The sequence below is a fragment of the Pseudoliparis swirei genome, chromosome 20 (genome assembly GCF_029220125.1).
Source record: "Pseudoliparis swirei isolate HS2019 ecotype Mariana Trench chromosome 20, NWPU_hadal_v1, whole genome shotgun sequence".
NCBI classification, from domain to species: Eukaryota; Metazoa; Chordata; class Actinopteri; order Perciformes; family Liparidae; genus Pseudoliparis; species Pseudoliparis swirei.
The window spans coordinates 542,450-569,726 of NC_079407.1; the positions used below are offsets into that span (position 1 = coordinate 542,450).

Genomic DNA, 27,277 nt, shown 5'->3' on the forward strand with positions numbered 1-27,277 from the left:
GTGTTTTTGTGTGTGTAGTTGGTGTGTGTAGTAGCCTACGGTGTGTGTGTGAAGTAGCCTACGGTGTGTAGTTGCTGTGTGTGTAGTACGGTGTGTGTGTGCGTGTAGTACGGTGTGTGTGTGTGTGTGTGTGTAGTTGGGGTCTCTTCCTGGTTCTGGCTCCTTGTGGTTTCTCCAGGAGGACCTGGTCCGCCATGTTGCTGCCAGCTGGAGGCTCACCCGGTAACTAGTGTAACTAGTTCACTAACTAGTTGAACTAGTTACACTAGTTCCGTGACTAAGGAGCTCGCTAGCTTCCTGCTAGCAGCGCGTCACAGGTAAGACTTCACCTTCCGGGCTGGTCGACCCGGACCTGGTAGACACGGACCTGGGTACTGGACCTGGTAGACCTGGATCTGGGTACTGGACCTGGGGCTAACTAGCTGGAGCTAACCAGCGGGACTAACTAGTCTTCCTTCTCGGGTTCTTTAAACTTCGCGACGTAGCCGGTGCTAGCTTGTAGCCTATAGCTTGTAGCCTATAGCTTGTAGCCTGTAGCTTGTAGCCTGTAGCCGTAGCAGGGCACCGGACTCCGGTCCCGTCCAGCAGGACTCCCCGGCCCCGGAGGACCAGATCTGGAGGACTAGTGGAGGGTTCGGGCGGAGAGCTTCTGCCGGCGGATCAATCTCACTGTCACGTCCCGCGGGTGAAGTTCGGTTATCGCGCATCGATCCGCTGGATTATTGATCACAGCAGAGACTTCGTGGTGCACGAGCCCAGCAGGAGACCCGGTCCCGATCCCGGTGGGACCTGCTCCTCGGTACTGGGAGTCGGAACAGGCGGATTACTTTAGTGTTGTAACGATGGTGTTCACATACTCTTCAATACACAGCTAGTATTATAAATACTTTATACCTATAGTATAAATACAATATTCAGATTATTTTACCTTCACAGACATAAATATGATTCATTTAATACAATATATATATATATCTTTATAAATACTATATATACATATATTATTTCACATTAAACATGCATTATAAATATTATTTTACATTATAAATACAATCAAGATTATTACATTATAAATACTATATCAATTTTATTTTACATTACAAATACAATTTTAAAATGATTTATAAATACAATACAAATATTATTTGTTATAAATACAATACAAATATTATTTATTATAAATACAATATAAATATTATTACATTATAAATAATATATTAATATTATTTTACATCATAAATACAATACATATTACATTATAAATACAATAAATATTATTTTACATTATAATTACAATATAAATATTATTTATTATAAAGAGAATTCACATTATTTAACATTATAAATACAATATTATGCTAAAAACAATATTTATAAATCCGATCTACATGTTATTTTCTATTATTAATACAATGTCAATATTATTTACCTTTTTAAATAAAACATGTACAGCATGGTGTCCAGTAACGTATGACGTAAGTCCTGCTCAGTGACATGTGACGCCGGTCTGAAGTGTTCCACACGCGTGTGCTCCTCAGCCATGTTCGTGTCCTGCTGTAACTGGCTGTGTCTGGACTCGGGGGCCCCCGGGGGCCCGCCTGCAGCCCAGAGGGACCACCAGGCCTACACCAACTCCGGCTTCAGCAGCCAGCCGGCCCCTCCTGAGCTCACCTGCACGGCCTGCAGGGGGCGCCTCGACACCCCGGCCAAGAAGGTAGCCCCGCTCACAGGGCTATGCAACGGAGGCTTCCTCCAACAGGAAGTAGACAAGAAGCAAACGGGAAGTAAACGAGAAGCAAACGGGAAGTAAACTAGAAGCAAACGGGAAGTAGACGAGAAGCAAACGGGAAGTAAACGAGAAGCAAACGGGAAGTAAACTAGAAGCAAACGGGAAGTAGACAAGAAGCAAACGGGAAGTAAACGAGAGGCAAACGAAGTAAACGAGAAGCAAACAGGAAGTAAATAAGAAGCAAACGGGAAGTAGACGAGAAGCAAACAGGAAGTAAACGGGAAGTAGACGAGAAGCAAACAGGAAGTAAACGAGAGGCAAACGGGAAGTAAACGAGAAGCAAACGGGAAGTAAATGAGAAGCAAACGGGAAGTAAACGAGAAGCAAACGGGAAGTAGAGGAGAAGCAAACGGGAAGTAGAGGAGAAGCAAACGGGAAGTAAACGAGAAGCAAACGGGAAGTAGACTAGAAGCAAATGGGAAGTAAACGAGAAGCAAACGGGAAGTAGACGAGAAGCAAACGGGAAGTAAACAGGAAGTAAACGAGAGGCAAACAGGAAGTAAACGAGAAGCAAACGGGAAGTAAACGAGAAGCAAACGGGAAGTAGACGAGAAGCAAACGGGAAGTAGACGAGAAGCAAACGGGAAGTAAACGAGAAGCAAACGGGAAGTAAACAGGAAGCAAACGGGAAGTAAACAGGAAGTAAACGAGAGGCAAACGGGAAGTAAACGAGAAGCAAACAGGAAGTAAATGAGAAGCAAACGGGAAGTAGACGAGAAGCAAACGGGAAGTAAATGAGAAGCAAACGGGAAGTAAATGAGAAGCAAACGGGAAGTAGACGAGAGGCAAACGGGAAGTAAACGAGAAGCAAACGGGAAGTAGACGAGAAGCAAACGGGAAGTAGACGAGAAGCAAACGGGAAGTAAACGAGAAGCAAACGGGAAGTAGATGAGAAGCAAACGGGAAGTAGACGAGAAGCAAACGGGAAGTAGACGAGAAGCAAACGGGAAGTAAACGAGAGGCAAACGGGAAGTAAACGAGAAGCAAATGGGAAGTAAACGAGAAGCAAACGGGAAGTAGAGGAGAAGCAAACGGGAAGTAAACGAGAAGCAAACGGGAAGTAGACGAGAAGCAAACGAGAGGCAAACGGGAAGTAAACGAGAAGCAAACGGGAAGTAGACGAGAAGCAAACGAGAAGCAAACGGGAAGTAAACAGGAAGTAAACGAGAGGCAAACGGGAAGTAAACGAGAAGCAAACAGGAAGTAAATGAGAAGCAAACGGGAAGTAGACGAGAAGCAAACAGGAAGTAAATGAGAAGCAAATGGGAAGTAGATGAGAAGCAAACGGGAAGTAGACGAGAAGCAAACGGGAAGTAAACGAGAAGAAAACGGGAAGTAGACGAGAAGCAAACGGGAAGTAGACGAGAAGCAAACGGGAAGTAAACAGGAAGTAAACGAGAAGCAAACAGGAAGTAAACGAGAGGCAAACAGGAAGTAAACGAGAAGCAAACGGGAAGTAAACGAGAAGCAAACGGGAAGTAGACGAGAAGCAAACGGGAAGTAGACGAGAAGCAAACGGGAAGTAAACGAGAAGCAGACGAAGTAGACGAGAAGTAAACGAGAGGCAAACAGGAAGTAAATGAGAAGCAAACGGGAAGTAAATGAGAAGCAAACGGGAAGTAGACTAGAAGCAAACGGGAAGTAAATGAGAAGCAAACGGGAAGTAAATGAGAAGCAAACGAAGTAGACGAGAAGCAAACGGGAAGTAGGAGAAGCAAACGGAAGTAAAGGAAGTAAGCAAACGGAAGTAGATGAGAAGCAACGGAAGAGACGGGAAGTAGACGAAGCAATGAAGCAAACGGGAAGTAGGGAAGTAAATGAGAAGCAAACGGAAGTAGACGAAGCAACGGGAAGTAGAGCAACGGGAAGTAAAGAGAAGCAAACGGGAAGTAACGAAGCAAATGGGACGAGAAGCAAACGAAGTAAGCGAGAAGCAAACGGAAGTAAATGAGAAGAAACGGAAGTAGACGAGAAGCAAACGGAAGTAGATTTAGAAGCAAACGGAAGTAGACAAGAAGCAAATGGGAAGTAAACGAGAGGCAAACGGGAAGTAAATGAGAAGCAAACGGGAAGTAGACGAGAAGCAAATGGGAAGTAAACGAGAAGCAAACAGGAAGTAAATGAGAAGCAAATGGGAAGTAGATGAGAAGTTAAATGGAAGTAAACGGAAGTAGATAGAAGCAAACGGAAGTAGACGAGAAGCAAATGGAAGTAAACGAAGCAAACGGAAGTAAACGAGAAGCAAACGGGAAGTAGACGAGAAGCAAACGGGAAGTAGACGAGAAGCAAACGGGAAGTAGACGAGAAGCAAACGGGAAGTAAACGAGAAGCAAACGGGAAGTAATGAGAAGCAAACGGGAAGTAAACGAGGAGAAGTAAATGGAAGTAGACGAGAGAAGCAAACGGAAGAGAGCGCAAACGGAAGTAAACGAGAAGCAAACGGAAGTAGACGAGAAGCAAACGGGAAGTAAACGAAGAAAAACGGGCGAAACGAGAAGCAAACGGGAAGTAAACGAAGCAACGGGAAGTAGACGAGAGCGAAGTAAAGAGAGAAGCAAACAGGAAGCAGAAAGACGAGTAAACGAAGTAAACGAGAAGAAAACGGGAAGTAGACGAGAAGCAAACGGGAAGTAGATGAGTAAATGGAAGTAGACGAAGCAAGCGGAAGTAAACGAGAAGCAAACGGGAAGTAAACGAAGCAAACGAAGTAGATGAGAAGTAAACGGAAGTAAAACGAAGCAAACGGGAAGTAGACGAAGCAACGAAATGGAAGTAAACGGAAGCAAACGAAGCAAACGAGGAAGTAAACGAGAAGCAGGAAGTAAACGAGAAGCAAACGGGAAGTAGACGAGAAGCAAACGGGAAGTAGATGAGAAGCAAATGGGAAGTAGACGAGAAGCAGACGGGAGCAGAAGTAGATGAGAAGTAAACGAAGTAGGGCAAACGGAAGTAAACGAGAAGCAAAGTAAATATGAAGCAAGCGGGCAAAGAAGTAGACGAAGCAAACGGAAGAGACGAGAATGGGAAGTAGACGAGAAGAAAACGGGAAGTAAACGAGAAGCAAACAGTACTACATGTACTTGGTGTACTCTGTGTACTAGATGTACTACGTGTACTACGTGTACCGTGTACTACGTGTACTATGTGTACTTTGTGTGTACTACGTGTACTTCGTGTACTTCGTGTGTACTTCGTGTACTACGTGTACTACGTGTACTTCGTGTGTACTACGTGTACTATGTGTACTACTCATTGGAGCCAGACACAGCAGAGTGATTTGTGTTTCCTTTCATGGCCGATAAAGTGAAATATCCCTTTAATTGTTTATTAAAGGGCGACGACCAGCCGACCTTTGACCTTTGGGCTGTGACACGTGACACAGTTTTTAACATTATAAATATTCTCTCTCTCCCCCCCCACACCAGCATGTGTGTGAAGACTGTCAGAAGGACTACTGCAGCCGTTGCTCCGCCCAGCTGGAGCCCCGCCCCCGCCTCTGCCACACCTGTCAGCGTTTCTACGGAAACCTGCTGGAGCGGGCAGAGCTGATGAAGCTGAAGGTGAAGGAGCTGCGGGACTACCTGCACCTGCACCAGGTGTCCACCCACCTGTGCAGAGAGAAGGTCACTTCCTGTCCTCCGCCGAGCCGCATGCAGGTCGCGCCCCGCCCCCGCTAACCCTCCGTTCCCCCGTTCAGGAGGAGCTGGTGGAGCTGGTCCTCGGCCAGCAGTCCTCGCCATCGGACGAGTCCGCCCCCGAGACCCCGATCCCCTCCTCGGTGACCTCTGACCCCCCTGACCTCGCACCTCGCATCTCCAGCGTGACTCCCGACTCCCCAGAGCCCCCGGCCGCGCAGCCCGAAGCCCCGCCCACAGAGCCCGGCCCCCCCGAGCCCGACGCTCAGGACGAAGACCAGGTGAGACCCGCACGGCGGGGGAGACTCGGTCCGGGTCTGGTTTTAAGTCTCGATCGGGGTCTCGGTTCAGGTCTTGATTCGGTGTCTTCGTCCGGTTCAGAACTGGGACCCGGAGGAGGCCCCGCCCTCGGGGCGCCGGGCCTCGCTGACGGACCTGAGCCGCCTGGAGGACGTGGAGGCGCTCAGCGTGCGGCAGCTCAAGGAAATCCTGGCCAGGAACTTCGTGAACTACAAAGGCTGCTGTGAGAAGTGGGAGCTGATGGAGAGGGTGAGGCGGCTGTACCAGGACCAGCAGAACCTACGGGGTGAGTACCGGACCAGAGGGGACCAGGACCAGAGGACTGTAGAGGACCAGGACCAGAGGACTGTAGAGGACCAGGACCAGAGGACTGTAGAGGACCAGGACCAGAGGACTGTAGAGGACCAGGACCAGAGGACTGAAGAGGACCAGGACCAGAGGACTGTAGAGGACCAGGACCAGAGGGGACCAAGACCAGAGGACTGAAGAGGACCAGGACCAGAGGACTGTAGAGGACCAGGACCAGAGGACTGAAGAGGACCAGGACCAGAGGACTGTAGAGGACCAGGACCAGAGGACTGTAGAGGACCAGGACCAGAGGACTGTAGAGGACCAGGACCAGAGGGGACCAGGACCAGAGGACTGAAGAGGACCAGGACCAGAGGACTGTAGAGGACCAGGACCAGAGGGGACCAGGACCAGAGGACCAGGACCAGAGGACCAGGACCAGAGGACTGTAGAGGACCAGGACCAGAGGGGACCAGGACCAGAGGACTGTAGAGGACCAGGACCAGAGGGGACCAGAACCAGAGGACTGAAGGACCAGGACCAGAGGACTGTAGAGGACCAGGACCAGAGGACCAGGACTGAAGAGGACCAGGACCAGAGGACTGTAGAGGACCAGGACAGAGGACTGAGGACCAGGACCAGAGGACTGTAGAGGACCAGGACCAGAGGACCAGGACCAGAGGACTGTAGAGGACCAGGACCAGAGGACTGTAGAGGACCAGGACCAGAGGACGGTAGAGGACCAGGACCAGAGGACTGTAGAGGACCAGGACCAGAGGACTGAAGAGGACCAGGACCAGAGGACTGTAGAGGACCAGGACCAGAGGACCAGAGGACTGAAGAGGACCAGGACCAGAGGACTGTAGAGGACCAGGACCAGAGGACTGTAGAGGACCAGGACCAGAGGACTGTAGAGGACCAGGACCAGAGGACCAGGACCAGGACAGAGGACTGAAGAGGACCAGGACCAGAGGACTGTAGAGGACCAGGACCAGGGACCAGGACCAGAGGACTGTAGAGGACCAGGACCAGGAGGACCAGGACCAGAGGACTGTAGAGGACCAGGACCAGGGGACCAGGACCAGAGGACTGTAGAGGACCAGGACCAGAGGACCAGGTCCAGAGGACCAGAGGACCAGGACCAGAGGACCAGGACCAGAGGACTGTAGAGGACCAGGACCAGAGGGACCAGGACCAGAGGACTGACCAGGACCAGGACCAGGACTGTAGAGGACCAGGACCAGAGGACTGTGAGGACCAGGACCAGAGGACTGAAGAGGACCAGGACCAGAGGACTGTAGAGGACCAGGACCAGAGGACCAGGACCAGAGGACTGGAGGACCAGGACCAGAGGACCAGGACCAGAGGACTGTGAGGACCAGGACCAGAGGACTGTAGAGGACCAGGACCAGAGGACCAGGACCAGAGGACTGTAGAGGACCAGGACCAGAGGACTGTAGAGGACCAGAGGACCAGAGGACCAGGACCAGAGGACTGTAGAGGACCAGAGGACAGAGGACCAGGACCAGAGGACTGAGAGAGGACCAGAGGACTGAGAGGACCCAGAGAGGACCAGGACCAGGGACCAGGACCAGAGGACTGTAGAGAGGACCAGGAGAGGAAGAGGACCAGGACCAGAGGACTGTAGAGGACCAGGACCAGAGGGGACCAGGACCAGAGGACTGTAGAGGACCAGGACCAGAGGGGACCAGGACCAGAGGACTGTAGAGGACCAGGACCAGAGGACTGTAGAGGACCAGGACCAGAGGACTGTAGAGGACCAGGACCAGAGGACTGTAGAGGACCAGGACCAGAGGACTGTAGAGGACCAGGACCAGAGGGGACCAGGACCAGAGGACTGAAGAGGACCAGGACCAGAGGACTGTAGAGGACCAGGACCAGAGGACTGAAGAGGACCAGGACCAGAGGACTGTAGAGGACCAGGACCAGAGGACTGTAGAGGACCAGGACCAGAGGACTGTAGAGGACCAGGACCAGAGGGGACCAGGACCAGAGGACTGAAGAGGACCAGGACCAGAGGACTGTAGAGGACCAGGACCAGAGGACTGAAGAGGACCAGGACCAGAGGACTGTAGAGGACCAGGACCAGAGGACTAGGACCAGGACCAGAGGACTGTAGAGGACCAGGACCAGAGGGGACCAGGACCAGAGGACTGTAGAGGACCAGGACCAGAGGACTGTAGAGGACCAGGACCAGAGGACTGAAGAGGACCAGGACCAGAGGACTGTAGAGGACCAGGACCAGAGGACTGTAGAGGACCAGGACCAGAGGACTGTAGAGGACCAGGACCAGAGGACTGTAGAGGACCAGGACCAGAGGACTGAAGAGGACCAGGACCAGAGGACTGTAGAGGACCAGGACCAGAGGACTGTAGAGGACCAGGACCAGAGGGGACCAGGACCAGAGGACTGTAGAGGACCAGGACCAGAGGGGACCAGGACCAGAGGACTGAAGAGGACCAGGACCAGAGGACTGTAGAGGACCAGGACCAGAGGGGACCAGGACCAGAGGACTGAAGAGGACCAGGACCAGAGGACTGTAGAGGACCAGGACCAGAGGACTGTAGAGGACCAGGACCAGAGGACTGAAGAGGACCAGGACCAGAGGACTGAAGAGGACCAGGACCAGAGGACTGTAGAGGACCAGGACCAGAGGGGACCAGGACCAGAGGACTGAAGAGGACCAGGACCAGAGGACTGTAGAGGACCAGGACCAGAGGACTGAAGAGGACCAGGACCAGAGGGGACCAGGACCAGAGGACTGTAGAGGACCAGGACCAGAGGGGACCAGGACCAGAGGACTGTAGAGGACCAGGACCAGAGGGGACCAGAACCAGAGGACTGTAGAGGACCAGGACCAGAGGGGACCAGGACCAGAGGACTGTAGAGGACCAGGACCAGAGGGGACCAGGACCAGAGGACTGTAGAGGACCAGGACCAGAGGGGACCAGGACCAGAGGACTGTAGAGGACCAGGACCAGAGGACTGTAGAGGACCAGGACCAGAGGACTGTAGAGGACCAGGACCAGAGGGGACCAGGACCAGAGGACTGTAGAGGACCAGGACCAGAGGGGACCAGAACCAGAGGACTGTAGAGGACCAGGACCAGAGGGGACCAGGACCAGAGGACTGTAGAGGACCAGGACCAGAGGGGACCAGGACCAGAGGACTGTAGAGGACCAGGACCAGAGGACTGTAGAGGACCAGAACCAGAGGACTGTAGAGGACCAGAGGACTGTAGAGGACCAGGACCAGAGGACTGTAGAGGACCAGAACCAGAGGACTGTAGAGGACCAGGACCAGAGGACTGTAGAGGACCAGGACCAGAGGACTGTAGAGGACCAGAACCAGAGGACTGTAGAGGACCAGAACCAGAGGACTGTAGAGGACCAGGACCAGAGGACTGAAGAGGACCAGGACCAGAGGACTGTAGAGGACCAGGACCAGAGGACTGTAGAGGACCAGGACCAGAGGACTGTAGAGGACCAGAACCAGAGGACTGTAGAGGACCAGGACCAGAGGACTGTAGAGGACCAGGACCAGAGGACTGAAGAGGACCAGGACCAGAGGACTGTAGAGGACCAGGACCAGAGGGGACCAGGACCAGAGGACTGAAGAGGACCAGGACCAGAGGACTGTAGAGGACCAGGACCAGAGGACTGAAGAGGACCAGGACCAGAGGGGACCAGGACCAGAGGACTGTAGAGGACCAGGACCAGAGGGGACCAGGACCAGAGGACTGTAGAGGACCAGGACCAGAGGGGACCAGAACCAGAGGACTGTAGAGGACCAGGACCAGAGGACTGTAGAGGACCAGGACCAGAGGGGACCAGGACCAGAGGACTGAAGAGGACCAGGACCAGGACCAGAGAACTGAAGAGGACCAGGACCAGAGGACTGTAGAGGACCAGGACCAGAGGACTGTAGAGGACCAGGACCAGAGGACTGAAGAGGACCAGGACCAGAGGACTGTAGAGGACCAGGACCAGAGGACCAGGACCAGAGGGGACCAGGACCAGAGGACTGTAGAGGACCAGGACCAGAGGGGACCAGAACCAGAGGACTGTAGAGGACCAGGACTAGAGGGGACCAGGACCAGAGGACTGTAGAGGACCAGGACCAGAGGGGACCAGGACCAGAGGACTGTAGAGGACCAGGACCAGAGGGGACCAGGACCAGAGGACTGAAGAGGACCAGGACCAGAGGACTGTAGAGGACCAGGACCAGAGGACTGTAGAGGACCAGAACCAGAGGACTGTAGAGGACCAGAGGACTGAAGAGGACCAGGACCAGAGGACTGTAGAGGACCAGGACCAGAGGACTGTAGAGGACCAGAACCAGAGGACTGTAGTGGACCAGGACCAGAGGACTGTAGAGGACCAGAACCAGAGGACTGTAGAGGACCAGGACCAGAGGACTGAAGAGGACCAGGACCAGAGGACTGTAGAGGACCAGGACCAGAGGACTGAAGAGGGTCAGGACCAGAGGACTGTAGAGGACCAGGACCAGAAGACTGAAGAGGGTCAGGACCAGAGGACTGTAGAGGACCAGGACCAGAGGCCCTCAGGTGGACCAGTTGATGAAGACATTAATGATCCGTTTGTCTTCCAGCCGCCAGCCTGGGGACCTGCTCAGGTGAGTCTCTGTGTCCTCTGCCAGAACCAGGTCCTCCTCTCCTCCACCGGGTCTGACCGGGTCCGCGGTCTCTGTCTCCTTCAGAGTCCGGCGTTGGGGGGTCTGCAGGTCAGGAGGAGAACCTGTGTAAGATCTGCATGGACTGCCCCATCGACTGCGTGCTGCTGGAGTGTGGTCACATGATCACCTGCACCAAGTGCGGCAAGAGGATGAGCGAGTGCCCCGTGTGCCGGCAGTACGTGGTCCGGGCCGTCCACGTGTTCCGGTCCTGAGCCCAGGTGAACCACCAATGCATTGCAGACTGATGCTTCCAGTCCCAGTTATTACATCTCCTCCTCCTCCTTCTTCTTCTTCTTCTTCTGCAGGATCACCATCAAAGGAATGAACTCTATTTAGCTAACTCTATTTTTCTAGAAGGGACAAGTGGCCTTACGTGAGCGCTGAATGTCGACTGACTCATGAACTTTGACCTTTTTAAACTCCTCTGTACCTCCTCTGAAGGGGGTTCTACCAAAGAGACGCCTCACCTGGACCGGGAGGAGGCCTGGAACCCCCTCAGAGCCCCTCATAACCCCTCAGAACCCCTCAGACCCCCTCAGAACCCCTCAGAACCCCTCAGAGCCCTCAGAGCCCCTCAGAACCCCTCAGACCCCCTCAGAGCCCCTCAGAGCCCATCAGAACCCCTCAGACCCCCTCAGAGCCCCTCAGAACCCCTCAGAGCCCCTCAGACCCCTCAGAACCCCTCAGAGCCCCTCAGACCCCCTCAGAGCCCCTCAGAACCCCTCAGAGCCCCTCAGACCCCCTCAGAACCCCTCAGAACCCCTCAGAGCCCATCAGAACCCGTCAGAACCCGTCAGAGACCCTCAGAACCCGTCAGAGCCCCTCAGACCCCCTCAGACCCCCTCAGAACCCGTCAGACCCCCTCAGAGCCCCTCAGAACCCGTCAGACCCCCTCAGAGCCCCTCAGACCCCCTCAGAGCCCCTCAGAACCCATCAGAGCCCCTCAGAACCCCTCAGAGCCCGTCAGACCCCCTCAGAGACCCTCAGAACCCGTCAGAGCCCCTCAGAACCCCTCAGAGCCCCTCAGAACCCGTCAGACCCCCTCAGAGCCCCTCAGAACCCGTCAGAGCCCCTCAGAACCCGTCAGACCCCCTCAGAGCCCCTCAGAACCCGTCAGACCCCCTCAGAGCCCCTCAGAACCCGTCAGAGCCCCTCAGAGCCCCTTAGCTTGCTTTACAGTCCGTGAGTTCACCACAGAGCTCCGGGAAGTGAAGAGGGAGCAGTTCGGCCTTCTGTCTGTTCTCCCTCTTCACCTTCACACCAGCAGCTGATCAGACGTCAGCCCCTCCGTTGGCTGCCTTCAGGTGACCTCCCCAGCAGGAGGTCGCCCTCTGAGCCCGCCCCCAGCGCCACCTGAGCCCGCCCCCAGCGCCACCTGTCACTCAGACTGCAGGTGAGCAGAGAGAAGTGATGGGTCTGAACGCTGCTGTTCCCCTTCAGATCCTCCCTCTCCTGAACAACCGGCCGGGAATACTTTAAATGTAGTTGAGGAACAGTCACAACAAGTCAACAAGTCAACAAGTCAACAAATCAACAAGTCACCAAGTCAACAAATCAACAAGTCAACAAGTCAACAAATCAACAAGTCAACAAATCAACAAATCAACATGTCACCAAATCAACAAGTCAACAAATCACCAAGTCAACAAATCAACAAGTAACCAAATCAACAAGTCAACAAGTCACCAAGTCAACAAGTCACCAAATCAACAAATCAACAAGTCAACAAATCACCAAGTCACCAAATCAACAAGTCACCAAGTCAACAAGTCACCAAGTTACAACAGACAAAACACAGTTCAACAAATGTGAATGATGAAATATTTTTAAATGATGTTTGTTTTACTTCAAATATACATTCTTTCAAGGAAGTTACGACAATTATCTTAAATGCTATAGCTAACAATTAGCTTTGATGCTACAGCTAACAATTAGCTTTGTTCTCGATTGAGCTCTTTGACGTGAAATGAACAAACGTCCTCATCTACGACCCGACCTGAAGCTCGTGGAGCCTTCCCGGTTCTTTGACCGTTTAAAGAATCGGCCCGCTGGGACCAAACGCTCGGCTGGAAACCACCGCCGACGAACTCAGGAACCAGACCCCGTGGAATCAAGTGATCTCTGTTCTAAAAGGAACTACGACCACGGACATGTCGAGTTTACAGATTTAAATCCAGTCTCATACACATTCCAACACACACCATATTATAGTCAGCTGTTTGTTGGCACTAATGCCCCCATCTGGCAGATTAACTGCCACCAGGGGGCAGCAGACGCATACACACAGTTGTACTTTGTGCTACGCTAAGCTAGCAGTTTCCCACTGCTTCCAGTCTTTGTGCTAAGCTAAGCATGGACCCATTTGTTCTTTCTATTTTCTGGGAATTTGAGGATTTTGGGGGATTTTATATTCTGTAGTTAGAAACATACTGTTTTGTTTACAGTGTTTTTAGACTGGGCTTTGTGACTACATTAAGGGCAATAAAGAAGCTTGGAAGAGCTTTGAAACAGCCCGACCTCTTTGAACGTCAGGGTTCTCTTACTATTAAAGGTCCTGGGACGCGTCCCTGAGGGACTCCACTTGTTAGACGAGTTGTTTGCTACATTTTAGAGTGTTCTTTCATGTGTAATAGAAACAACAGAGGTCCCAGGACGCGTCCCTGAGGAACGCCACGTGTCCTTAAAAGACGAGAGAGAACAGCCTTTACTAACCAGCAGACTGTCTTTAGCAGTCAAACTCTGAATGCACTAACCCGTTGTTTTAACAAAGAAGAGGAACTGGTTCTCCAGGAACAATGCGGGAATTCATTTTTAGTTTGTTGTTGTTCTTGTGAGATTATTATGGTTTATTTTTGTTGTGAATATTTTTGATTTTCTTTGTTTTTCTGCATTGATGTTTTGTATTTTCAGCCTTTCTGACTTGGGGATTAATCATCTCCAAGTTACACTCGTGGAGCAGCTTCAATACACGTGACGAGCGTTATAATCGCAGCACTGTGTGAGTTTGATTGGACGAAACCCTTCAGGTATCCGTAGCATCGTTAGCTGACGTGCTAGCATCCAGCAGCTCTGAAGTGTTGAGGCTAGTTCAACTAAAGCAGATTATACTCTTTTAATTGTGTCATTTAAATAATAGTTTGAGGATCAAAGGGTTCTGGCTCGTGACCCAGTGGAGGGGTCCCGACCCACAGTTTGGGAACCACTGCCTTAGTCTCAGTGAGAAAGCTTCACTGGAATCTGTTGAACATGAAATATTGTAATTTTGAAGAATCTTTAGTTTTCTGAGTGGACTTTTCGAATAAAAGCAGTCTCTTCCAGTGGTGTGTCCTGTGTCTCTTCACATTGTCCAGAAGTATGTTAGTTTTATTTATTAGTAGGGTCAAACAAGCCGACTGTTAGAGTCTGTGTATAGAACATCAATATAGTCGAGTTACAATCTATTACTGGTTATTTGTAATGTTTTACATTACACCTTGTTCAGTTGTTGACGATACAAGATGTATTATAATTTGTTTAATAGTTTCTTATAATTTTACTTTTATATTCTTTATTTTACTAATTATATTCTCATGGCTCTCAAGTCTCCCGCCACACATCGAATCCCTCACGCTGAAAAAACCTCTCGGCTATTTAATGCTTGAATGCAGGGGTGTTCAATACGCCGATCGATTGTTCCGCTGCAGAGCTCCGATGCCGGCGCGCGCAACGGTCAGCTGTATCGGGTGCTGATGGAAATCTCACGCTTGCCTGTCTTCAAAACTTGAGAGCCCTGTATTCTATCTACGAGTATTTAACTGTTTGGGTGGCTTCATTAATCCTATGGTTGTGATTGGCGGGCTGGCCGACGGTGGGCAGGTCGGTGGCTGTCCATTGGGTGCTTTGAGGTTAGAGGGCGGGACCTCGGCTGCTCATTGGTGATTGACAATGTAGTGGGCGGGGCTTGGTTTGAACAGGACTCCCGCCACAGAGAGAGGTGTCAGGTTTCCTCGCGAGCGTGAAGCTAAACTAAGCTAAGCTAAGCCTCCATCGTCAACAACAGCGAAGAGTCGGTAAACGGACAAGCTCCGGGCTCCCCTCAGCGGACCTTCCGTGGACCAGCGCCGCGCGGCGGAGACGCTCATTGACCAGGTGACGTCATGGCGGAGGGAGCGGACAGCGGCTCGGTTAACACCGGGAAGAGGAGACAACCGGCGGGGAGGAAGAGCCGACAGAGCCGGGGCAAGAAGCCGTCCAGCCGGGTAGGTCTGAGCTAACCTGTTAGCATCGGAGGGTGCTGTGAACAAAGTGCGACCGAGCTATGTGAAGACGAGATGAGGAGCTCTGCTCAACGTCTGGAGCTGAGAACCGTAAACGGTTTACAGCACGGTGACGTCATAACGTAACTTCTCACAGCAACGAGCTCAGGTGGTTACGGGGAAAGCTGTGACCCCGCAGGATGAACCCGGTGTGCGGGATTAACTGGTTTTGGTACGCGTGCATGAGGCAGATGTTCCGTAGGAGTGGCCTCGAGTTGCCTCTCAGGACCCGTCTCGACTAATCTAAAACGTAAACTGACTGTAATCAACCCATATTCCTCTATAGCTCAGTGGTAGTTGGGATGCCACTGAGGAGGCCCTGTGGTCGCAGATGATCGCGGGTTCGATTATTGGCGTTAACCTTTATCCATTTATTTATTTATTTTTATCGCCAGTCAACAAGTGATATGATCGTCATGAAGGTGGAAAACGTTTCGTTAATGCCGTCGAAATCCTAAACGAAGGCTGGAGCTGCTCCCCCGTCATGTGTCTAAAGACACGCTCCTGTGTGTAGTTATTCAATGTGTGTACTTATCGTAACAACAGGTAACAGTCATGTTTAATCTGGACCAGTGAGTGCTGCACAGAGTAGAGTATTCAGCTACAGCCTCCCGAACAGGTATCACATTTTACAGCAAAGTCATCCGTGTTTAGTATTTAAAACATTAGCGTTACATTAAAAAGAACGTGACAGAGAGGCTAAACGATGGAAATGTGCATTTCCTAGTTAGTGGAGGCGGGTCCTGAGAGGCAACTCGAGGCCACTCCTAGGCACATCTGCCTCATGCACGCTACCAAGACCAGTTAATCCAAAAACCAGTTAATCCCGCACACCGGAAGTACAGAGGAGAGAACAGCGGCTCCTCTTTCTGTGGTCGTTTGACAGATGAATACAGGATCCATTGATCAGGATCATTAGTGATCAATACATATTGATCAAAGAGCTTTCAATTGTGATTAGTTACCTAGAGAGAGAGAGAGAACACGAACCTGGATGAAGGTCCTGACCTCCTGCTGTGAGGACCTGATCTGCTCCCGGAGGCTTTTATTGTGAACGGTGTGTGTTTCAGGTGAGTCTGGAGAAGGTTTTGGGCATCAGCACGGCCAGCAGCAGCGGTTTGACCTCTGACCCCAAATCTGGGCTCATCGCCTACCCTGCAGGGTAAGCCCCGCCTCCTTCTCGGTGCGTGCGGGTGAGAAGGAGGCGACTCATTGTCACCACGCCGTGTTTGTGTTCCAGCTGCGTCATCGTCCTGCTCCACCCGCAGAGGAGCAAGCAGCGCCACATCACCAACGTGTGCAGGTAGGTCTGCATGACCTCCACCTGCTGCACGACTCCACCTGCTGCACGACTCCACCTGCTGCACGACTCCACCTGCTGCATGACCTCCACCTGCTGCACGACTCCACCTGCTGCATGACTCCACCTGCTGCATGACCTCCACCTGCTGCATGACCTCCACCTGCTGCACGACTCCACCTGCTGCATGACCTCCACCTGCTGCACGACTCCACCTGCTGCATGACCTCCAACTGCTGCATGACCTCCACCTGCTGCACGACTCCACCTGCTGCATGACCTCCACCTGCTGCACGACTCCACCTGCTGCATGACCTCCACCTGCTGCACGACCTCCACCTGCTGCATGACCTCCACCTGCTGCATGACCTCCAACTGCTGCACGACCTCCACCTGCTGCACGACCTCCACCTGCTGCACGACTCCACCTGCTGCACGACTCCACCTGCTGCATGACCTCCACCTGCTGCACGACTCCACCTGCTGCATGACCTCCACCTGCTGCACGACTCCACCTGCTGCATGACCTCCACCTGCTGCACGACTCCACCTGCTGCACGACTCCACCTGCTGCACGACTCCACCTGCTGCATGACCTCCACCTGCTGCACGACTCCACCTGCTGCACGACTCCACCTGCTGCATGACCTCCACCTGCTGCATGACCTCCACCTGCTGCATGACCTCCACCTGCTGCACGACTCCACCTGCTGCATGACCTCCACCTGCTGCACGACTCCACCTGCTGCATGACCTCCACCTGCTGCACGACCTCCACCTGCTGCACGACCTCCACCTGCTGCATGACCTCCACCTGCTGCATGACCTCCACCTGCTGCACGACTCCACCTGCTGCACGACTCCACCTGCTGCATGACCTCCACCTGCTGCATGACCTCCACCTGCTGCACGACTCCACCTGCTGCACAACCTCCACCTGCTGCACGACTCCACCTGCTGCACGACTCCACCTGCTGCACGACTCCACCTGATGCATGACCTCCACCTGCTGCATGACCTCCACCTGCTGCACGACTCCACCTGCTGCATGACCTCCACCTGCTGCATGACCTCCACCTGCTGCACGACTCCACCTGCTGCATGACCTCCACCTGCTGCATGACCTCCACCTGCTGCACGACTCCACCTGCTGCACGACTCCACCTGCTGCATGACCTCCACCTGCTGCATGACCTCCACCTGCTGCATGACCTCCACCTGCTGCACGACTCCACCTGCTGCATGACCTCCACCTGCTGCACGACTCCACCTGCTGCATGACCTCCACCTGCTGCACGACCTCCACCTGCTGCATGACCTCCACCTGCTGCACGACTCCACCTGCTGCACGACTCCACCTGATGCATGACCTCCACCTGCTGCACGACCTCCACCTGCTGCACGACCTCCACCTGCTGCACGACTCCACCTGCTGCATGACCTCCATCTGCTGCACGACTCCACCTGCTGCACGACTCCACCTGCTGCACGACTCCACCTGCTGCATGACTCCACCTGCTGCACGACTCCACCTGCTGCATGACCTCCACCTGCTGCACGACTCCACCTGCTGCACGACTCCACCTGCTGCATGACCTCCACCTGCTGCACGACTCCACATGCTGCATGACCTCCACCTGCTGCACGACCTCCACCTGCTACACGACCTCCACCTGCTGCACGACTCCACCTGCTGCATGACCTCCACCTGCTGCACGACTCCACCTGCTGCACATGACTCCACCTGCTGCACATGACTCCACCTGCTGCACGACCTCCACCTGCTGCATGACTCCACCTGCTGCACGACTCCACCTGCTGCATGACCTCCACCTGCTGCATGACCTCCACCTGCTGCATGACTCCACCTGCTGCACGAATCCACCTGCTGCACGACTCCACCTGCTGCACGACTCCACCTGCTGCACGACCTCCACCTGCTGCACGACTCCACCTGCTGCACGACCTCCATCTGCTGCACGACCTCCACCTGCTGCATGACCTCCGCCTGCTGCATGACCTCCACCTGCTGCACGACTCCACCTGCTGCACGACCTCCACCTGCTGGCCTCTCTGAGCCCCTGCAAGCTGTAATGTGTGTGTGTGTGTGTGTGTTTCAGGAAACCCTTCAGCGCTCTGGCCTTCTCCCCTGATGGAAAGCACCTGGTCACTGGAGAGGTAGGCGCTGAGCGGAGACACGGCTGCCTCTCTGTGCAGGTGTGTATACCTGAGTGTGTGTGTGTGTTTCAGAGTGGCCACATGCCCTGTGTGCGGGTGTGGGAGGTGGATGGAGGTCAGGTGGCCGAGGTTCAGTCTCATAAATACGGAGTTTCCTGCGTCGCGTTCTCCACCAACAGCAGCTACATTGTGTCTGTGGGGTACCAGCATGACATGACTGTGAGTGTGTGGGACTGGAAGGTGAGGACACACACAACACACACACACAGTGGTGTACATTACTAATTCAGTAATTGATAATAAAACATGACGGTGATTTCCCTTCTGCCTCTGTGCCTTTGAGCAGAAAGGTGCCGTCATCGCCTCCAACAAAGTGTCCAGCCGAGTGTTCGCCGTGTCGTTCTCTCAGGACAACAGTTACTTCGTCACTGCAGGGAACCGACACGTCAAGTTCTGGTACCTGAACGCCTCCAAAGAACGACGGGTACCATCAGCCAATCACAGCTCATCACCACCAACTGTCTCTGCTCAGCCAACCGGCGGCCTGGACTAACTATTTGACATCCTGTATCTAGGTGAACAGCACGGTGCCTCTGATTGGTCGCTCAGGGTTGCTCGGCGACCATAAGAACAGCGTGTTCAGTGGGGTGGTGTGTGGGCGTGGCCTCATGGCGTCCAGCACCTATTGCATCACCAGCTCCGGTCTGCTGTGTCTGTTTAACAGCAGCCGACACCTGGAGGCCTGGGTCAACCTCAAGGTCAGTGAGGAGCACATGAGAGTACACCGGGACCACATAAAGTACACCCGGACCACGCAAAGTACACTCGGACCACGTAAAGTACACCCGGACCACGTAGAGTACACCGGGACCACGTAAAGTACACCCGGACCACGTAAAGTACACCCGGACCACGTAAAGTACACTCGGACCACGTAAAGTACACTCGGACCACGTAAAGTACACCCGGACCACGTAAAGTACACTTGGACCACGTAAAGTACACCCGGACCACGTAGAGTACACCGGGACCACGTAAAGTACACCCGGACCACGTAAAGTACACTCGGACCACGTAAAGTACACCCGGACCACGTAGAGTACACCGACCACGTAGTACACCGGGACCACGTAGAGTACACCGGGACCACGTAAAGTACACCCGGACCACGTAAAGTACACCCAGACCACGTAGAGTACACCGGGACCACGTAAAGTACACCCGGACCACGTAGAGTACACCGACCACGAAAGTACACCCGACCACGAGAGTACACCGACCACGAAGTACACCGACCACGAGAGTACACCGACCACGAGAGTACACCGACCACGAGAGTACACCGACCACGAGAGTACACCGACCACGTAGAGTACACCGGGACCACGTAGAGTACACCGGGACCACGTAGAGTACACCGGGACCACGTAGAGTACACCGGGACCACGTAAAGTACACCGGGACCACGTAAAGTACACCCGGACCACGTAGAGTACACCCGGACCACGTAGAGTACACCCGGACCACGTAGAGTACACCCGGACCACGTAAAGTACACCGGGACCACGTAAAGTACACCCGAACCACGTAAAGTACACTCGAACCACGTAAAGTACACTCGAACCACGTAAAGTACACCCGGACCACGTAAAGTACACTCGGACCACGTAAAGTACACCCGGACCACGTAAAGTACACCCGGACCACGTAGAGTACACCGGGACCACGTAAAGTACACCCGGACCACGTAGAGTACACCGGGACCACGTAAAGTACACCCGGACCACGTAGAGTACACCGGGACCACGTAGAGTACACCGGGACCACGTAGAGTACACCGGGACCACGTAGAGTACACCGGGACCACGTAAAGTACACCCGGACCACGTAGAGTACACCGGGACCACGTAAAGTACACTTAGGACCACGTAAAGTACCTCTGTACCATGTAGAGTACACCCGGACAACGTAAAGTACACCCGGACAACGTAGAGTACACCCGGACCACGTAGAGTACACCGGGACAATGTAAAGTACACCGGGACCACGTAGAGTACACCGGGACCACGTAGAGTACACCGGGACAACGTAAAGTACAACGGGACAACGTAGAGTACACCGGGACCACTTAAAGTACACCGGGACAACGTAGAGTATACTCGGACCACGTAAAGTACACCTGGACAACGTAAAGTACACTCATGTAAAGTACACCCATGTAAAGTACTCCCAAACCAACGGTCCTTTCATCTTCATTCAAAATGAAAGCTCCTGGTTATTGAGGCTGTGTTGTTGTTGTTGCCAGTCGTCGGCCAGCTGCTTGGCGGTCAGCGAGGACGTGGTGTTCTGCGGCTGTGCCGACGGGGTCATCCGGGTGTTCAGCCCCTCCGGCCTGCAGTACGTCAGCACCCTGCCGCGGCCTCACCGCCTCGGGGTGGACCTCACGCAGATCAGGTACCGCACTACAGCGCCCTGAGCCATGCCAGGACACGCCCTGACCACCTCCTCTGTTCCCACAGCGTCCCGCTGCCCGCCGGTCCCGCAGCTCGCTACCCCGACACGTGGGCCGTGACCTTTGACCCCGCGGCCAGACAGCTGACGAGTGTGTACAACGACCACAGCGTGTATGTGTGGGACGTCAAAGACGTGAGGAACGCCTGGAAGCTGTACTCGGCTCTGTACCACAGCAGCTGTGTGTGGAGCGTCGAGGTACTGCAGTACTCCTGGAGTACTTTGTGGTGGCTGTCCTGGCTCCTCAGTGGTGGAACGAGCTCCCCACTGACATCAGGACAGCAGAAAGTCTCTACATCTTCCGTCGGAGACTGAAAACACACCTTTTCCGACTATATCTGGATTAAAACACAGATTTGCACTTCAGTGGCACTTAGATAGCACTTACTTATGGTACTTTTGTAGTTCGACTATGTTGAGGAAATGTTACTTCCTGTATTCTTCTTGTTCTTAGTTTGTACTCTAGGTTGAAATGCACTTATTGTAAGTCGCTTTGGATAAAAGCGTCGGCTAAATGACATGTAATGTAATGTAATGGTTAAAATGTTTCAAATTGTGTGCTTCCACAACATATATACATAGGGTACATTACACTTTTATATTGTGTTATATTAGGCTTAAATGACATCTACAAAGATGATTGAGAGGGCACACACAGCTCTCCCTCAGACAAGGGTCAACAACGCCAGACAGAGACAGACCCAGCGGCCTTGAGTACATAGTACATACTGGTGTGGTGGTGAGACAGGTCTCTCTCTCTCCAGGTGTATCCAGAGCAGACAGACAGGTCTCCGGCTCATCTTCCTCCCTCCTGCTTCCTCACCTGTTCCTCTGACAACACCGTCAGAGTCTGGACCACCGACCCGCCCACTGGCCCGGGGAACCTCTACAGCAACGTAAGAGCAGTACAAGTACACCACTATGAGTGTACAATACACGAGTACAAGTACACGAGTAAGAGTGTGCAAGCACACGAGTATTTGATCCTGCCCTACTTCCTGGTTGTGTTCAGGACCTGCAGAGGATCCTGTACGTGGGCGAGAACACCCAGCACCTGCAGGCCGAGGCGGAGCGGGGGGGGGACAGAGGGGGGGAGGCCGCCGTCGGGGCTGATGGGAAATCTGGCGTCAGAGTCCTGAGCATCAGTCCTGATGGACGACACCTGGCAGCCGGAGACCGCTGTGGAAACCTGCGGTGAGACGCACGATCACGACTTCACGGTGACATCATCACGACTTCACTGTGACATCATCACAACTTCACGGTCACATCATCACAACTTCACGGTGACATCATCGCGACTTCACGGTGACATCATCGCGACTTCACGGTGACATCATCGCGACTTCACGGTGACATCATCGCGACTTCACGGTGACATCACGACTTCACGGTGACATCACGACTTCACGGTGACATCATCACGACTTCACGGTGACATCATCGCGACTTCACGGTGACATCATCGCGACTTCACGGTGACATCATCGCGACTTCACTGTGACATCATCGCGACTTCTCGGTGACATCATCACAACTTTTTGATGACATCATCACGACTTCACGGTGACATCATCGTGACTTCACGGTGACATCATCACGACTTCACGGTGACATCATCACAACTTTTTGATGACATCACGACTTCACGGTGACATCATCGCGACTTCACGGTGACATCATCACGACTTCACGGTGACATCATCACAACTTCACGATGACATCACGACTTCACGGTGACATCATCACGACTTCACGGTGACATCATCACAACTTTTTGATGACATCACGATTTCATGGCGACATCCTCGCGACTACACGGTGACATCATCGCGACTTAACGATGATGTCATGTTTCCATCGTTTTGCTCATTTATGCCAAACTACCGGAATGTCTTCATTAAAACCCTTAATAACAAATAGAAATGTGATATATTTTGAAGATTAATTAATATTTAATAATGAATATTGTTAAAAAACTGTCTGTGTGTTTATATATATATATATTACATTTTTTTCCCCGTACATCAGGATCTTCGGTCTGGAGTTCCTGGACGAGCTGGTGAAGATCGAGGCTCACGACTCGGAGGTGTTGTGTCTGGAGTTCTCTCCCACCTCCACAGGTAAGGTCAAAGGTCAGGTTCCTCTCCGCCCTGCAGGTGGACTTATGATGTCGTTGTTGCAGGTGTGAACCTGTTGGCGTCGGCCAGCAGAGATCGACTGATCCACATCTTCAACCTGGACCAGGACTACAGCCTGGAGCAGACTCTGAGCGACCACTCGGCCGCCATCACCGCCGTCAAGTTCACTGGTACTACTACTGCTACTGCTGCTACTACTGCTACTGCTACTGCTGCTACTACTGCTACTGCTACTACTACTGCTACTACTGCTACTACCACTGCCACCACTGCCACCACTACCACTGCCACCACACTGCTACACTGCTACCACTGCCACCACTGCCACTGCCACCACCACTGCCACTACCACTGCCACCACTCGCTGCCACCACCACCGCTGCCACCACCACTGCCACCACCACCACCACCACCACCGCCACTACTGCTACCACTGCCACTGCCACCACTGCCACCACTGCCACCACTGCCACCACTGCCACCACCACCTGCCACTCACCACCACTGCCACCACTGCCACCACCACACCACCACTGCCACCGCCACTGCCACCACCGCTACCACCTGCCACCGCCACCACCACCACTGCCACCACCACCACCACCACCACTGCCACCACTGCCACCACACCACTGCCACCACCACTGCCACTGCCACCACCACCACCGCCACCACCACCACCACCACTACCACCACCCACTGCCACCACCACTACCACACCGCCACCACCACTGCCACCACTACCACCGCCACCACCACCACCACCGCCACCACCACCACCACCACTGCCACCACCACCACCACTGCCACCACTGCCACCATCACCACCACCACCGCCACCGCCACACCACTGCTGCCACCACTGCCACCACCACTGCCACCACTGCCACCACCACTGCCACCACCACCGCCACCACTGCCACCACCACCACTGCCACCACCACCACCGCCACCACCACCACCACCACCACCACTGCCACCGCCACCACCGCCACCACCACCGCCACCGCCACCACCACTGCCACCACCACCACCACCACCACCACCCTGCCACCGCACCACCACCGCCACCACCACCACCACTGCTACCGCCACCACCACCGCCACCGCCACTCACTACCACCACTGCCACCACCACAGCACTGCCACCACCGCCACCACCACCACCACCCACCACCACCGCCACCACCACTGCCACCACCACCACCGCCACCACCACCACCACCACCACTGCCACCACCACCACCGCCACCACCGCCACCACTGCCACCACCGCCACTGCCACTGCCACCACTGCCACCACCACCACTGCCACCACCACCACTGCCACCACCACCACCACCACCGCCACACCACCACTGCCACCACCGCCACCGCCACCACCACCACCACCACTGCCACCACCACCACCACTGCCACCACTGCTACCACCGCCACCACTGCCACCACTGCCACCACCACTGCCACTGCCACCACCACCGCCACCACTACCACCACCACTGCCACCACTCACCACTACACCACCGCCACTGCCACTGCCACCACTGCCACCACCACCACCGCCACCGCCACCGCTGCCACCACCACCACTGCCACCGCCACTGCCACCACCACTACCACCCACCGCCACCACCACCACCGCCACCACCACCGCCACCACCACTGCCACCACCACCACCACCACCACCACCGCTGCCACTACCACCACTGCCACCACCGCCACCACCACTGCCACCACCGCCACCACCACCGCCACCACCACCACCGCCACCACCACCGCCACCACACCACTGCCACCACCACGCCACCACTGCCACCACCACCACCACCACCAGCCACCGCTGCCACCACCGCCACCACACTGCCACCACCACCAGGCCACCACTGCCACCACACCACCGCCGCCGCCACCACCACCGCCACCACCAGTGCTGCCACCACCACCAGCACCGCCACCACCACCACCGCCACCACCACCACCGCTACCACCGCCAACGCCACCGCCACCACCACCACCACCACCAGCACTGCCACCGGGCCACCACCACTGCCACCAGCACCGCCACCACCACCAGCAATCACCACACTACCGCCACCACCGCTGCCACCACACCACCACCGCCACTCACCACTGCTGCCACCACCGCACCACTGCCACCACCACCGTGCCACCAGCACCACCACCGCCACCGCCAGTGCTGCCACTACCACCGCTGCCGCTACCACCAGCGTTGCCACTGCCACTACCACTCATCACCACTGCCACTAGCACCACCACCACAATACTACCACTGCTTACCACCACACTGCCGTCATTGCCACCACCAGCGCCACACCGCTACCACCACCGCCAATACTACTACCACCGCCACCACTCACTAGCACCGCCACCACCACCGCCACTACCACTGCCACTACCACTACCGCCACCACCACCAGCACCGGCCACCACCACCACCGCCACTGCCACCGCCACTGCCACCACCACCACCAGCCACCACCACCGCCTTTCTCACCACCACTGCCACCACCACTGCCACGCCACCACCACCGCCACCACCGCCACCACCACTGCCACCACCACTACCGCCACCACCACCAGCCACCACTGCCACCACCACCGCCACCACCACTGCCACCACCACTCTCACTCATCACCACCAGCACCGCCACCACCACCGCCACCACCACTGCCACTGCCACCACCACCGCCAACACCAGCACCACTGATCGCCACTGCTGCACTACCACCGCTGCCACTGCCATCACACCGCCGCCACCGTCGCCACCACCACCGCCACCACCACCGCTGCCACTGCTACCACCACTGCTGCCACCACTGCCACCGCCACTAGCTACCACCACTGCCACCACCACCGCTGCCACCACCACTGCCACCGCCAGTGCTGCCACTGCCACGCTACCACCACTGCCGCTGCCACCGCCACCTTCAGTGCCACCAGTACCGCCACCACCACCACCACTGCTCACTCAGTGCCACACTCTACTACACCGGACTACTGTACACCAAGGCTGACCTGACCCTGCTGCACCGGGACCAGCCGCTCGGACAGCTGAGACTGTGACGACACACCCTACCTGCACCGACAGCCAGTCGTCTGCTTCCATCTGCCTACCAGCTGACCTCAGCTTGCTTCACCCTTCATCAACTGCCTGTTTTACAACTTGTTGTGTCCAACGGTGCCACCAGGACCACCACTGGGAACGCTCGACACTGGACCACTCATCCATGAAACCCACGTGGCCGTACCTGCAGGACCGCCACGTCCAGCAAGCTACACTGCTACTTTTCACTTATATATATACTGGAGCACCGATCTGACGTCCCTTATCATGACGGCGTCCAACGGCGATCAGATGACTCACATCTGTACAACTATCAGACGTTTAAGCTGACCAGACTGAGCGCCGGAGCTCTGGGCGCGACACGGAGACTCGGAGTCTGTGCGACCAGGAGATGACGCTGTGGAGACAAACAGAGTGAGCCCGCATGCTTCCAGAATGAGCAACCGCCTGGCTAGGAGACAGAGCACTGCCACATCGCGCACCAGCGTATTGATCACAGACACGCTTCAACTCCAGCCGCCATTACAGGAACCACCGTACTGCCAGTCACCTGTACATAGCGACAGGGTGGCACGACGTCGGGCCGATGAATATTGAACAGCATTAGGACGAGCAGCGTGGATCGATGGTCTGAGACCAGGACGTAGCCACGCAACGTGAGAAGCCCTGAGCTCCAGTGCGGACCTGGGATACGGGAGTCGGTCGTACCTAGAGACAGAATGACATGCTGCTGGAGGACGACAACAGACGGATTGAAGCCATGCGCAACGTAATGACCATAACTATATATAGGGTTAGCAGCTAGCCTAATTATTTCAAACCCCTCCCACCCCATTTCCCGGGAAACCCCTTTTATTTTGTTTCCCAACCCCCGGGGGCCCCAAATTTTGGGGGGTTTTTGGGGGGGGGGGGGTGGGGTTTTGGGGGTGGGCCCAAGGGGGGGTTCTCCAAAACCCCAAAACCCCCGGGGGGGAACCCCAAACCCCCTGCAAGGCACACCCGGAAAAAAAAAGGGGGGGAAAAATTTAAAAAAATTT

The 27,277-nt window shown here is 54.6% G+C and overlaps 2 protein-coding genes across 4 annotated transcripts in view; both read left to right on the forward strand.

Moving 5' to 3' along the window:
* Window positions 1-19: 19 nt before the first annotated feature.
* rffl (ring finger and FYVE-like domain containing E3 ubiquitin protein ligase) lies at window positions 20-14,045 on the forward strand. 3 transcript variants are annotated; one of them, XM_056441641.1, is made up of 8 exons: window positions 20-317; window positions 1,539-1,714; window positions 5,215-5,412; window positions 5,487-5,705; window positions 5,806-6,010; window positions 10,645-10,668; window positions 10,753-10,946; window positions 11,034-14,045. In XM_056441641.1, the coding sequence occupies exons 2-7, from the start codon at window positions 1,541-1,543 to the stop codon at window positions 10,938-10,940; spliced, it is 1,008 nt and encodes a 335-aa protein (XP_056297616.1). In that variant the 5' UTR covers window positions 20-317; window positions 1,539-1,540; the 3' UTR covers window positions 10,941-10,946; window positions 11,034-14,045. The 3 variants fall into 3 exon arrangements, with proteins under 3 accessions (XP_056297616.1, XP_056297615.1, XP_056297617.1); XM_056441640.1 differs by lacking the exon at window positions 20-317 and adding an exon at window positions 324-799; XM_056441642.1 differs by lacking the exon at window positions 20-317 and adding an exon at window positions 324-685.
* A 701-nt stretch (window positions 14,046-14,746) lies between these two features.
* LOC130210684 (WD repeat-containing protein 62-like) overlaps window positions 14,747-27,277 on the forward strand; it is a 35,118-nt gene continuing 22,587 nt past the window's right edge. The window contains exons 1-13 of the mRNA XM_056441167.1: window positions 14,747-14,966; window positions 16,094-16,185; window positions 16,264-16,326; window positions 18,444-18,501; window positions 18,574-18,741; window positions 18,848-18,985; window positions 19,077-19,259; window positions 20,807-20,955; window positions 21,021-21,210; window positions 21,777-21,908; window positions 22,025-22,206; window positions 23,044-23,135; window positions 23,198-23,323. Coding sequence (XP_056297142.1) covers window positions 14,865-14,966; window positions 16,094-16,185; window positions 16,264-16,326; window positions 18,444-18,501; window positions 18,574-18,741; window positions 18,848-18,985; window positions 19,077-19,259; window positions 20,807-20,955; window positions 21,021-21,210; window positions 21,777-21,908; window positions 22,025-22,206; window positions 23,044-23,135; window positions 23,198-23,323 — 1,675 coding nt within the window. The 5' untranslated portion in view covers window positions 14,747-14,864. The remainder of the gene's footprint in view (window positions 14,967-16,093; window positions 16,186-16,263; window positions 16,327-18,443; window positions 18,502-18,573; window positions 18,742-18,847; window positions 18,986-19,076; window positions 19,260-20,806; window positions 20,956-21,020; window positions 21,211-21,776; window positions 21,909-22,024; window positions 22,207-23,043; window positions 23,136-23,197; window positions 23,324-27,277) is intronic.